Source organism: Schistocerca serialis, chromosome 1 (assembly GCF_023864345.2).
Source record: "Schistocerca serialis cubense isolate TAMUIC-IGC-003099 chromosome 1, iqSchSeri2.2, whole genome shotgun sequence".
NCBI lineage: Eukaryota > Metazoa > Arthropoda > Insecta > Orthoptera > Acrididae > Schistocerca > Schistocerca serialis.
The window spans coordinates 141,274,723-141,289,872 of NC_064638.1; the positions used below are offsets into that span (position 1 = coordinate 141,274,723).

Here is a 15,150-nt window from a genome sequence, read left to right on the forward strand (position 1 = left end):
GTAATTGAGTAAGAATCTTTCTGTATTTTATGATCTGTAGGCCACTTTGCAGGGTTTAATTGTCGGTGCAATATGGTGATCTGTACAAAATAGTTTCTTTGCCACTGAAAGTCTCATCTGTAGGAAGAAAAAAAAACAGTGGACACTGCTTCCACATTGGCAGCATCGGTAGTTCGGGAGGGGGGGGGGGTAAATTCAATAAGAGCCAATCATAGTGCTCCATTGCTCCATTCATTCACAAGACATCCTTTGTGCTGAGACATAGGAGCCTATACATAGCAGTGAGAACGTTTACCGTTTCTGAGATGTTTGTTGAAAGCAGGACTTAACGATTTCCAGGAAGGGTAACACATGATGGATGGGGTGCCAAGTTAGGACCATCAGGACAAATACATTCGGCTATTTCCATAAACAGTTTCTGTTAAGGCAAGAATTTCCATGCAGACAAGCTGAGATATCACGAAAACTCCTAGAAAAGCGACCATTAACTAATTCTGGGACAGTTTACGATTTCCGTTAGGGACTAATATGTGATGGACAAGCTCTGCCACTAGGAGCATCTGGAAGAATGGATTCAGTGTTATTTTGGACTATTTTCGTTAACAGTTTCTGAAAGCATTGCAGAAGATTTCTATTTCACGTCCAGAGGGGGGCTTGGTTGTTATTTACATAGACATGAGACATCAGCAAAACGTTTTACTACACCTGCACAGGTGAGTAGCTGTGCAGACATCTCTTGCTTGCAAATTACGCCTGCACTGGTCCGGCAGATACGTGTGGTGGCTGGGTAATCACATATGTGGCCTGAGCATCTCGAGTGTCCCATTAGGATCACTAGGAACAGTGCACCCTGGGCTATTCTGCGAAGCAATGGAACAGATTTCTGCAGCGTCTGCAAGGATGAGTCACTCAGCAATTAGGTCATCGCTGGACCGCAGGTAGAGAGAGGAATCGTGCCAGCAATGGTGAACACATGCGTGCGGTCCAGAAGGTGACTTGGCACTCATTTACATAGACATGTGACATCAGTATAACACTTGAAGAACTCTTAACTCTATACCCGAAAATAGACATGACTTTCACTTTCCATTCACAACGGCGTGATACCAATAGCTCCTGCTCCAGCGCTGGCTTGCACATGGCAGGCTCTGCAAAGTGCATGCCCGTGTTGGAACAGTTCACTGTAACATTGCGTTCTTTATGTGCAATGAATGTTTGTGCTCTGCATTTTTTTCGGGTGTTTAAGCTATGTGAGCGTGTTTGCATAGCATTACATATACATTATTTTGGTGATCTACAAGTATTTTGCACATCACATACATTATTTTGGTGATCTAAAAGTATTTTGCACGTCCGTATGCTGCGTGCTGCATTATTTCTGTCATTTACAAGTTGTTTACGTCTCTGCACATCAGTGTACTGCATTATTTATGAGCAGTTTGCAGGTCTGTAGACTATTTACTGCGACCTCAAGCATCTCACGGCGAGTGTTTTGTATCTGTGTAATAAATAAACTACACGAAATTCATCCCTAAATAAATTGTTCCAAAATAAATAAAGTACACTCCTTCCTCTCTCTAGCAGCCTAGTGCAGGTTGAGTCCTTTTCCCACCATTGTGCACCTCAGGCCGCCATCTTGGAATATGTCACATGAGGGACGATGGCGCCCTTTAGTGGCGGTACTGTGTACTAGGTCAGTTGGGCTCCAGACCTCTTGATGAACACACTGCCTGTAATTGTTTAAATAAAGACTGAAAATAAAGACTTATGTCCATCCGATCCAGCACAGGATGAGCCCTTTTCCTGCCAACTCCTAGGTTAGTGGAGTTAGCCCAAGTGAGTTATTTTCCCGCCATTTTCTTAGATTAGTGGAGGTAGCCGCAGTGTGATGCAATGTCCTGCTGGAATTAGAATTTCCTACCATTTTCTGGGGGGGAGGGGAGGGGGGAGGCAGTGGTATAGGTTAGTGGAGGTAGCCCAATTGACCTATTTTCTCGCCAAAATTTGAACTTCCCACCATGACATCATTGCGATGTTGCCATATCTATCGCTGCCATCTTGTCTCCACCATCTTGAATAAATTTTGTCAACAATGGAGAGAGGGGCCATACGAACTTTGTTCTACTACTTACATATGAACAAATGACGTAGATATTAAATATAAACTGATATTAATATGTGGATTGCCACCTATATATAATTTAAAAGGGACACCTCAGATCCATTCCACAAGTTTGTGCTTAAATTCCATATATCTTATTTGAGTGTGTGAGATGGATGTATTTTCTCGTGGGTGAGGGGACTTTTGTAGTCTGCAAGAGCAGTCTGGCCAACTTAGTGTGGTTGGGCAGGTGATTTTGTAAGAGAGGTTACAGAAGGGATGGTCTGTGCCTTAGAGCTCCTCGCTCTCTGGCTTCCAGAGTGGGCGAAGTTTAGACAGTCGGAACGTCACACACTCTCGTACGAGCAGTTGGTAAAGTCAAGTTGTGTCCCTCGTAGACACTCTGAGATGTGGATACAGGTACTGAAATGAGTTTCGTATACTTTAATTTTGTTTTATAGCGAGGTTTAAGCTGAGAATGTTAAGAGGAAATATATGTCACACATTTTGAGAATAATTACGGATGTGCTTTAGTGTTTCTGATTTTAACATGAGAAGAATTTTGCCAATAGATCGTTTGGCTATCACGTGTGGTGGTAAGAAACAAGGGAACCATGCTTAGTTACATATTTTATCAGGTTGTTTCATTCTAAATGTTTTAGATAAATGAAAGGGGTCTATTTGCACTTGGCGCGGTTATGGCGTTCTAAATTTCCAGATTTGGTAGCGGACTTCGTAATTGGGTCTTTGTTTCAGCCACGTTTTCGTTGGATTCTGTGATGCGATCGATGTGTTTTGCTTTCAAGGTTTTTATGGGTGTTCACACCTTCGATATTAGTCTGGAATGAGGGTGATTTTTCATTAAGATGTGGTTTTTGTGGCCAAATAGTCAGTGTCGTACTTCGTGCGTTAGTCAATGTTCTACTACGTGTCACTAGATAATTTTGAGGTGCCTGCTCAAACTCACCATTGAATTGTGCCAAATTTTCTTCACAGAATGAGTACCTATATTCGTTGCTCCATTTTGTCTGTTTTTGTGAGTGCTGATTTCACATCTTGTCGTGATTTTGTATGTGATTACTTCCTTCTGCCCACGTGCTAGTCAGATAATGCTCTGACTGTTGAAGCTCTCTGTAATCGATTGCTCCCTTTCTCTGATGCATAACGAGTACCTACATGTATAGCGGGATCTTACTAATTTTTATTTTTCTCAGTGCAACGAACTTTCGTGGCTTTCGTACCTGTTCACTGCGATGACCTGTTTCCCTGCCTAGTCTGCACTGGTGATATGGTAGCTTCTCTGTTTTTCCTGCCGCAGCGATATCGGAGATTTGACGCTTTGCCGGATTCCTGATATTCACGGTATACTCGTGAAATGGTCGTAGGGGAAAAACCCTACTTAATTTCTACCTCACAGCCGGCTATAGCACCACGTTCAAAATCACTTAAATCTGGACAAAAAAAAAGGTTCAAACGTGTGTTAATTCCTAAGGGACCAAACTGCTGAGGTCATGGGTCCCTAAACTTACACAATATTTAAACTAAGTTATGCTGAGAATAACACACACAGCCATGCCTTAGGGGGACTCGAACCTCCGGCGGGAAGGGCCGCGCAATCCGTGACATGGCGTCTTAAACTACGCGGCCACTCCACGCGGCTAAATGTTGATAATAAGCCATTGTAGCACCAGTAACCGATCTAACAACTGCGCCAGACACTTGTTGTCTTATATAGCCGTTGCCAAAAGCAGCTCCTTATTCTGCCTGTTTACAAACCACTGTATCTGATTACGCATGCCTATGCTAGTTTCTTTGGCGGTTCAGTGTATAAAGTACTTGGCCTAAATTTAAATAGAAAATATTAAGTTCTTTTGCCTATATTAAAATTATTCGTTGATAAAGTTCGATTTATGGCCAGAGGCAGTGAATTTCTCCCCCAACAATTACAGCATATGTTACAAGGTTCTAGATAAATTAAATTCGAGAACCTGTAGCAAACAGCAAACTTTAACAGCCTAAGACGAAATACACTTTTACATTCATGGCATCAAAAGCAATGCATTTCCAGCTAGCATTTATGATGCCAGTTAATAATAATTGTGTTTTCAGGCTTAGAATGTTTGGAGAAATTTTACGTTATTGATTTTGGAATAATTTCGCATTTGCCTGAATGTTTCTCATTTTGACATGAGTAGTATTCTGTATATAGATCGATTGGTTACCACGTGGTAGCCAATACATAGAATGCAACAGTATGTTACCTTCAACAGGGCTTCAATATAGAGTTTTCACGAAACTTATCTGCACTTATGGATGCTACATATACTGTATTTTGCCAACACAGTTGCATGTACAAAATAACAGATTTTGGGAATCATAGTGATAACACTTGTCAGCTTCGTACAGCATACTGACAGTAAAGACACGACGCAAGTGAAATGCATTATCTGAAGGAAGGCAAAAAAAAAAAAAAAAAAAAAAATGAGGAACCAAAAAGACAGGTCGGATGTCAATGTCACTTCGTATATATACAAGCTATCGGCGACTATGTAAATGATTAGAGCTGCAGTTCTCTGTGACGCCGGCCGCGGTGGTCTAGTGGTTCTAGGCGCGCAGTCCGGAACCGCGGGACTGCTACGGTCGCAGGTTCGAATCCTGCCTCGGGCATGGATGTGTGTGATGTCCTTAGGTTAGTTAGGTTTAATTAGTTCTAAGTTCTAGGCGACTGATGACCTCAGAAGTTAAGTCGCATAGTGCTCAGAGCCATTTGAACCATTTTTCTCTGTGACGTTTAGAACGACCGATTGCTTTAGCGTTTATATTTAGTTATCAGCCCTGGTAGGGTACATAAGAGGCGTAAACAGCACCAGGTGTTGAGTGACCACTGAGAAGGATACTGAGATGCTGGTGACTGACGTGGAACAGCATTGTCAGCACCTGCCGGAGTTTGAAACGGACCTCATTGTGAGTCTCCATTTGGCTGGATGCTCGATTTGTGCAATATACAGATTTGTGCGGCATTTGGATGTGACAGTGGTTCGATACGGATTGCATAGGACTGTGAGGGCATGAATACATGTCGCCAACATTTCGGTAAATGCTGTTTGACCACACAAGGGCCACTGAACTGCTCACCAAGCATGTGGTAAACACTTCACATTTGAGTCTGTCATCCGAGAACAAGTATTGAAACATTCTGCAACACTGCAACACTCTGTATCGTCCCGCACTACTGTTTACAGACTAGCAACAGCTGGACTAGGGATTACTGTCTCATGCGTAGGCTGTAGTTAAGATCGCAATCAGAACGGTTGTGTTCGGAACGGTACGAGACCGGGAAGCATGGATTGCTGTGTCCAGTGGTGAATCGTGGTTCTATGCCACCCCAGATGACTGTCGTTGGCGAATCTCGAGAGGCACAGCGGTGGTATTTTCTGGGAAGCCAGCGGGTATGACAACATGTCATGGCTGGCAGTGATTGAGGGAACTTTGAAGGCACAAAGATACCTCGCAGACATCCTGTATCTTCATGTGTATCTCATGCGGCGTTATTGTGATGCCATTTTTCAACAGGACAGTACTGGTCAACACATGGCACATCTCTCCATGAACTGTCTGTGTGCTCTTGAGGTATACCTGTGGCCAGCAAGATACCCAGGTCTGTCCCCAATAGAATATGAGTTGGATCTATCCCAAATGGAATGTGTGTTGGATCTGTCCCCAACAGAACATGTGTGTGGCCAGCGCGGACATCAAATCTACCCATTGCAAGTATCCAGTATATCAAGGAGCAGTTACACCCGTTCTGGAGCAGCTTCGCTCAGGGAAGGTACTCCCATGGCGAGCAAGATACCCAGGTCTGTCCCCAATAGAACATGTGCGGCAGGAGCTCAGGCGTCAGCACTGTCCCAGTGCAAGTATCCAGTATATCATGGATAAGTTACAACAGTTGTGTACCAGCTTGCCTCAGGATAGGTACTCCTGTGCCATGTAAGGTCCCCAGATCTGTCGCCAATAGAACATGTGTGGGACTAGCTCGGATGTCAAGTCCCAGTGCAAGTACCCAGTGTATCACGGATCAGTTACAGCAGTTGTGTTCCAGCCTGCCTCAGGAGAGATACTGCCATGGTCAGCAAGATGCCCAGATCTGTCCTCAATAGAACATGTGTTGGATCTGTCCTCAACAGCTTGGACGTGAGTCCCAGTGCAATTATCCAGTATATCAAGGACCAGTTACAGCAGTTGTGTACCAGCTTGCCTCTGGTGAGGATACAATGGCGTTATCACATCTTTCCTAACTGAGTGAGTGCATGCATCCAGCGTAGGGGGAGAACAATGTAATACTTGTAACTGCGCTCATACTTCCAAGTTCCTGGCAAACTTGAGCCGATTTCGTAAACGCTGAAATAACGTGACAGACCCAGCTCAGCCGTATTTCGCTTTTTTTGTCGAGCAGTGTATTTGTGGAGCCCTAAACTTTGTTTCCGTTTTCAGGAACAAAACCACTAAGGAGTTATACAGTTCGCAGCGTAGATCAGGGCATGGTTATGTATGTAGCTTCTAACGAACTGTTTCAATATTCTGCTGATCTGACAATTACCTGCTTCGGCAAGTTGCAGTCCGTGACATAAGATGTGTATTCTGAAACAGTAAATAATCCTTATTCACGTACAAATCAATGGAAAGTTTTTGGCATTGGGGTCGATGCAAAGCACAGTATGCAGATGTTCTGCGCTCAGAGACTAGAGTTCTGCATCCAGGAGATACAGGTGTCACCAGCATTGCTGCAGTGTGAAGGCGTCCTAATTCTGTTGCGTACGAGTGTAAGGCAATAAATGAAATCAACAACTTAATAAAGGAAATCAATAGTTGTTCTACATGGGCGCTGTACCATCAAGATAAGTAGGAGGAATTGAGATTACTTTTGTGGGCAGGCGCTGCTGTTCGCGCTGGACAAGAGGCGCTTCGACCGGCTGCTGGTGCAGCTGCAGCAGACCCAGACGCTGTTCGTGGACAACGCGGGGGCGCGGGAGCGCTGCCGCACGGTCGCCACCAGGCTCTACAACACGCACCATGTGAGTCCACCAGGCTCTACAACACGCACCATGTGAGTCCACCAGGCTCTACAACACGCACCATGTGAGTCCACCAGGCTCTACAACACGCACCATGTGAGTCCACCAGGCTCTACAACACGCACCATGTGAGTCCACCAGGCTCTACAACACGCACCATGTGAGTCCACCAGGCTCTACAACACGCACCATGTGAGTCCACCAGGCTCTACAACACGCACCATGTGAGTCCACCAGGCTCTACAACACGCACCATGTGAGTCCACCAGGCTCTACAACACGCACCATGTGAGTCCACCAGGCTCTACAACACGCACCATGTGAGTCCACCAGGCTCTACAACACGCACCATGTGAGTCCACCAGGCTCTACAACACGCACCATGTGAGTCCACCTGCCGGCCTCCCTACTCCGGCTGTGCCTCAGTGTCTCGACAGGACGCCGCCATTACTGCTTTCGGTGGTCGGTCTTTTCACTGGTTTCATGCTGTCTTCCATATTTTTTCTGTCTTGTGCAAATATTTTTATCCCTATAATCAGTTTTGCTCATTCGCGTGCCCCTACTAAGTTTCCTTTCAAGCGTTTCGTCCTTCGCCAATTTAGTTATTTCCCGATTCCATAGCAAATGCCCCAGTATTAAGCTCCTCTTTCAAGTGAGATGTCCTGCATTGACTTTTCTCCTCACCTACTACTTTTAAAGCTTCTCCGTTTTTTTCTTTATCTGTTCACTTGATTTCCAACACTATCCGATAAGATTGGATTTCAAATACTTCCATTTTTTACTTCTTTGTATTTCCTATAGTCCACATTTCACTTCCATATACTTCTGCGTACACTTTCAAGAACTTCTTCTTTGGCCGTATATCAATATCTCATACCATAATAGATCTTTCATTGAAGGGAGTTTTCTTCACTCGAGCAAAACCCCTTTCTCAACTACATCTACATGGATATTCTGCAAATCACATTTAAGTGCCTGGCAGACGGTTCACCGAACCACCTTCACAATTCTCTATTAGTTGGTTCAAATGGCTCTGAGCACTATGGGACTTAAACTGCTGAGGTCATCAGTCCCCTAGAACTTAGAACTACTTAAACTAACCTAAGGACATCACACACATCCATGCCCGCGGCAGGATTCGAACCTGCGACCGTAGCGGTCGCGCGGTTCCAGACTGTAGCGCCTAGAACCGCTCGGCCACCCCGGCCGGACCTCTATTAGTCCAGTCTCGTATAGCGTGCGGAAAGAACGAACACCTATCCGTACGAGCTCTGATTTCCGTTATTTTATCGTCGTGATCGTTTCTGAGTATGTAGGTCGGTGTCAAATGGCTCTGAGCATTATGGGACTTAACTTCTAAGGTCATCAGTCCCCTAGAACTTAGAACTACTTAAACATAACTAACCTAAGGACATCACACACATCCATGCCCGAGGCAGGATTCGAATCTGCGACCGTAGCGGCAGCGCGGTAGGTCGGTGTCAACAAAATATTTTCGCATTCGGAGGATCCCACTAATCGAGTGGCCAAGAAAACTGTTTCACTTCTGAATGATTCTCCCTTTCCACCAGAAGTTGTTCGGCGATTGAAACAAAGTGGTCCGGTGCCTCCTAGACTATATGGACTACCAAAGGTCCACAAGAAAGATGTCCCTTTACGCCCCATAGTGAGTAACATAGGCTCTCCGACCTATGACGTTGCCAAACATCTGGCATCATTGTAGAGGCCTCTTGTGGGAAAATGTACTCACCACATAAGAAACTCGGCTGACTTCATTAGTAAACTGAAATCATTGAAGATGAACCCGTCTGATATATTAGTTAGTTTTGATGGGGTGGCTTTATTTACAAAGGTTCCCCTTCCAGAATCTCTCTAACTTATTGAAAGAAATTTTGACAACGAGATTTCAGCTTTATTTAAACATGTTCTGACCTCCAAATATTTCTTATTTAACAACGAATTTTTTGAACAGACGGACGGAGTCGCCATGGGTAGTCCCTTATCCCCTCTGGTGGCCAATTTTATTTATGGAGGACTTCGAGGAGAAGGCACTTGAATCTGCATACTTGAAACCCACGATATTCTCGAGGTATGTTGATGACACCTTTGTAGTTTGGCCCCATGGTGAAGACAACTTGCAAGACTTCTTAAGACATCTGAACTCCCTCCACGATCTAATAAAGTTCACAATGGAAATTGAAAAGGAGGGATACCTTCCATTGTTGGATGTTTTGATTCGGCGCAGAGAGGATGGCACTTTGGGACATGAAGTTTATAGGAAGCCGACGCACACCGATCTGTATTTACGTGCAGATAGCTGCCACCATCCTGCCCAGACAATGAGTGTTCTCCGAAATTTGACCCACAGAGCGCATATTATTTCTGACGAGCGCAGTCTGCAAGATGAACTTTCCCACTTACAAAGAGTGTTTGAAGACAATGGGTACTCTCCACAACAAGTACAGAGGGCACTCAAAATGAAACTGAAAGAGGCCACAAAGAAAACAGAAGAAGATGAAGAAACCTTTAAATCGATAGCCTTCCTGCCATATGTTGGTAGCCTCTCATCAAAAATAGGACGCATTCTCGGCAGACACAAAGTAAAAGTAATTTTTCGTCCTCCACCCAAGACAGCTGCACTCGTGGGCTCCGTCAAAGATGATTTGCTGCTCCGAAAATCTGGAGTTTACAAAATTCCATGTGAATGTGGCCTTTCTTACATCGGACAAACAACTCGTACTGCCCAAGAAAGATGTACAGAACACCGGAGGTACACACGACTTTCACAACCTGACAAGTCGCCAGTGACAGAGCACTGTATTGATAATGGTCACAGTATGTTGTATGACAACGTCGAAATTTTAGCAACTACATCATCCTTTTGGGACTCGATAGTGAAGGAGGCAATTGAAATTCGTTTGACGACGAATTTAATTAACGGAGATAGTGGTTTCAATCTTGATAAATACGGCACTTGCTGTAATAAACTCGCAAAGACGTCGTCAGAGTGCAGCTCACAATGATATATCGATATGCCAACACAGATCAACTGCGGAGTCATAGATACAACTCGCGCATTATGCACGTCTCTGCCGCCCAACGTCTCTGGCGCATTTGCATCTGTGGCTGCATGCGCAGTCGCGTGGTAAAACAGCATAAAGGGACGAAGCGAGCACTGGAGTGGCACCGCCTCCGACTCCTCAAACTCCTCTCTGGCTGGACATGGGGGTTGCACCCCTCTACCATCCTCCACACCTACAAATCCTTAATCCGTCCCATCCCCTGTTATGCCAGTCCTGCCTGGATATGTGCCCCCCCCCCCAAATTCTATAAGTCCCTCCAGATCCTTGAGCATCGTGCACTCCGTCTCGCCTTCCGTATACGCCTCCCGTCCCCCACGCGGATCCTCTATGATCTCATTCCTTTCCCCCATCTGCTCCTATTCCTCGAACATATCTGCATCCTCTACACCTCCCGCCGTCTTGAACCCCCACACCCCCTGGTTGCTCCTCTCCTCTCTCATCCCCGCCCCCTGCCACGTCTTCACCGTTGTGTCCCCCCTACCCTCCATCTCTACACCCTACATCTCCTTTCCCAAGGTGGCTTCCATCAACTCCCCCTCCCGGATGATGCCCTCTCTCCCTCCATTTATCCCTCCTATCAACTCTCATCCTCACTGCCCCTCCTTTACTCTGTCCTTTCCCTGGGCTCCCTCTTCCCCCCTTCCGTGCTGTTTTCTCCCCACTAAACCTCTCCCTACCTCCCTTCTCCCCCCCACCGAGTCCTTTTGTATTCCCCTCCTCTGCCTACCCCACTCCCTGTCGCGTCTGCCCAGCGCCCCCCACCCCTCTTATGGGTCCTCATCCTCCATCAGCTCCTTTCCCGGCTCCCCCCCCCCCCCCTTCGCTTTTACTCCCCTTTCCCCCTTTTTTATTTTCCCATCATCTGTCCAGTTTCCCCCCACCTGCTCTCGGCTGTGGTATGTCACATTTGCCAACTTTTTAGTGCAGTGTTCCAGCGACTGTTCAGTGTTGTTCGTCTTTCTCGTGTTGCGAACAGAAACCATGCTGTCGCTAGGTGTGAATTTTATGTCTTTTGCGAACAGAAACCAGACTGTCGCCGTGGTTTTTAATTGTCTGTCTATTGTTTTACCTGTCTGCTTCGTATGTATTTTATTAGCATCATCATCCTTCTGTTCTTTGTTTTAAGTTCCACGATTTCTTTTCGTCATGTTACTCTTTAAGTCTCCGATTTTATCGCCTGTTTTTATTATTTATTCTCTTCATCTTTCTAACAAAGTCTGTAGGCTGAAGAGCGCAATATTAAGCTGCTGCCAGCCCGCCCCCTTCGGGGATAATTTAAATTCAATAAAGAAAAAAAAAAAAAAACTGGAGCGGCAGTCTTGCGGCTCACTCTGAAGATGGCTGAACGTTACACAGCCGAAATATTAGAAGAAGAAGGAGATTTATTGCGGCTGCACACCCGAAACTCAATGGAACAAGGCACTGATTGTTTCTTGCTGCCAACATACTTCACATACAGCCAGAATCTCTTTGGATTTTCTGCCAGGTTTCGAGACAAAGTTTTGTTGTGAAAACTGTTATAGGCATCTCGCATAGAAGTCCGCGCTAAATTTCGAGCTTCTGTAAAAGATCGCCGATCTTGGACATTTTCCGTCTGTTTAAATTTGGCATGTTTGTTTCGTTGTTGTTTCTGCAACAGTGTTCTAACCCATTTTGTGTACCAAGGAGGATCAGCTCCGTCGTTTGTTAATTTTTTTGGTATAAATCTCTCAATTGCTGCCGAAATTATTTCTTTGAATTTAAGCCACATCTGGTCTACACTTATATTATTAATATGGAATGAGTGGACATTGTCTCTGAGGAAGACGTCAAGTGAACTTTTATCCTCTTTTTTGAATGGGTATATTTTTCGCTTATTTTTCGAGGATTTGGGGATTACAATATTCATTCTCGCTACGACAGCCCTTTGTTCACTAATCCCTGAATCGGTGTTGGTGCTTGTTATCAACTCAGGATTATTTGTTGCTAAGAGGTCAAGTGTGTTTTCACAACCATGTACTATTCACGTGGGCTCATGAACTAACTGCTCGAAATAATTTTCAGAGAATGTAGCACAATTTCGCTCGTCCTACATCACCTGGTCAAAACATCTAGACACCCCTTTGTAATCCGGAACTGACTATTAGATGTCACGCCAGTACGAAAGAAGGCAGGATGTTTCATCAGTAGAGAAACATTGACAGCAGAATGGATCGATCAGTAGATCTCAGTAGCTTCCAATGTAGACTAGTCATCGGATTTGATCTGAGTAGCAACGCTTCTAAAGCTTCCAACTACTGGTGCTGTGAGTGTGAAGTGGAAATGCGAAGGAAGAACCACAGCCATACCAAGACCGGTTAGACATCGTGTACTGGCGAACAGTGACCGTAGAGCACTGCGGAGGGGGGATGTAAACAAACCGCATGAAGTCAGCGGAAGGAACCACTCGTGAGTTCCAAAGCCCTACCGGCAGTCCAGGTAGCGGAATGATTGTGTTAGGAGACGAAGAATGGGGTACTACGGTAGAGCAGAAGCTCGTAAACCACACGTTTCTGTAGTTAGTGCTAACCGAAGCTTGAGGTGGTATAAAGAGGGACGCTACTGGACAGTGGGTGTGGAAATGAATGATTTGCGGTCACGAATCATGCTATACTCTGTGGAAATCTGGCGGCAAGGTTTGGTTTTGACAAATGCCTTGAGAAAGTTTCCTGTTGTAATGTCCATTGCCAACAGTGAAGGATGGTGGAGGTGTCTGAAATCTGGTTTTGCAGGATAGAGCGGATCAGGTTATGGTTGTGGAGGGGGCCGTAATCAGTTACTGTTAGTTACACAAAACACACAAACCTTTATTTTCCTAAGCACCACTTAATTAAATATTGCCTTAAAAGGATCAAATTAAGACAATATGGCTGAAGGCCTAGTTAAGAAAACTTACAATACCTCCTGGGCTGAAGGCCCAAAACCACACCAAAAACAAGAACGGATGAAGGCCTGAACACAAGTTATAAAAAATACTTTAAAGAATACACGCGGCTGAAGGCCTTATCTAAAAAAAAAATATTTCATGTAAATGCTCTGCTGAAGGCCACACACAAGACATTGAACAACTCAGGGCTTAGCGCCTGGATAGCAAGAATTTCAGATAGAACAAACTTTCAAAATTTTAGTTATTAAACAAATCAATCTTCAAACTTTAATTTAAGTCGGCTGAAGGCCTTATCTTAAAAATATTCCACTTAAAAGCTCAACTGAAGGCCACACACTTGAAAATTGAACAACTAAGGGCTTAAGGCCCGGATAACAAGAATTTCAGATAGAACAAACTTTCAAAATTTAATTTTTAAACAAATCAATCTTCAAATTTTAATTTAAATCAGTTGAAGGCCTTATTTCAAAATTAAAACAATCTAAATTAATAGACGGCTGAAGGCCCCACACAGTACATCAGACTACAATGAAAATCACAATCTTAAACCAACAGAACAGTGGTGCTCAGAAGTGTTCCAAGGGTCGGCCTGAGGGGGTAGCTATAATGTATGGTGAGGCGAGACAGGCAGCCAAGAGTAAGGTTAAATAATCGGATGACAACCCGACCCAGGGATGGCTGAAGGACCGACCAACAACCTTATCAATTACCTTCTGCCTGACCAACGGTACGGCAATGGAAAATATCAGACGAGGGCGAAAATACTAACAGCACTACGTCTTCAAACCTGTTGTCTAAAAACAGCCAAGGCACAGTAACCACTCTTAAGAAAAAAATATTAACAAACATCTAAAAGGCTGTAGAACTACACGCCGTGCTGGACAGCATCAACATGGCGAGGAAAAACACACTTCCAGAAAACTATGCTAACGTCCAGGGCAAGTCACTGGGGCGTTAACGCCCACAAGGCAGAAAATATCACTGCTGCGCTTCACTGAGAAGTGACAACCAATTTAATAGTTAAAGACTGTAGAGGAAGATGGCTGCAAAATTTCACCGACTCCAACACATCATATGTTGGTTCAAATGGCTCTGAGCACTATGGGACTTAACTTAGGTCATCAGTCCCCTAGAACTTAGAACTACGTAAACCTAACTAACCTAAGGACATAACACACATCCATGACCGAGGCAGGATTCGAACCTGCGACCGTAGAGGTCACGCGGTTCCAGACTGCAGCGCCTAGAACCGCTCGGCCACCACGGCCGGCATCATATGTTGCTGCTAGCCGGAACGGCCCTGGAAGCAACAACTGGCAATGAACGAAGAGATGTCAGAGCAGTTGAGGTTTCATAGCAGCTTAACTGATCACTCAACTTCAGTGTCCAGGTTCGGTGGACAACGAACTTTGTACCTCTTGCAGCTACCACCTCACAATCCGATTGTGTGTGCACGCCACCTGCGGTCCCGGCCTGAACTCGCACTGCGGAGACTTCCTCGCTGTTCTGTCCCAACCGACTGACTACCACACACCACCACCACACAGAAATATAGGGGCTACACCAAATATGGCACAACAGTACTAGTATCGAAGCGCTGCTGCTGCCACTGCAAGTCAGCAACTCGTCATGGTAGTAACTCAGGGAGAAATAACATGCCACTCGATTGCGACAAACTGTCACAGAACAAATGGCATCAACGCGAACCGGCCGCGGCTCAGGGCCGTTATGGTATGGGGGTGTTGTTTGTCATTAGGATATGGTTTCCTTACTGAGTTTAACAAACCACTAAACGCGGAAAGATACAACAACATTTAACAGCAATGTGTAGTACACACAGCTTCGCTCTAAATAATATGCCGCTGTTGTTGGTGGCGGCAGCCGGGCCACACACATGAGGGATGTGTATAGCATCGGGTAAGCATTATGGGGTTCTGTAGTTCACCTCGAGCCTTCTAAAGTTGGGTCTGCCTCTCCCTGCAGAAG

The 15,150-nt window shown here is 45.0% G+C and overlaps 1 protein-coding gene across 1 annotated transcript in view; it reads left to right on the plus strand.

Annotated features, from left to right (window-relative positions):
• The window catches only part of LOC126456536 (odorant receptor 43a-like), a 177,533-nt gene that overhangs the window by 89,205 nt on the left and 73,178 nt on the right, over positions 1-15,150 (plus strand). Inside the window, exon 3 of the mRNA XM_050092319.1 lies at positions 7,036-7,176. Within this exon, the coding sequence (XP_049948276.1) occupies positions 7,036-7,176 (141 nt within the window). The remainder of the gene's footprint in view (positions 1-7,035; positions 7,177-15,150) is intronic.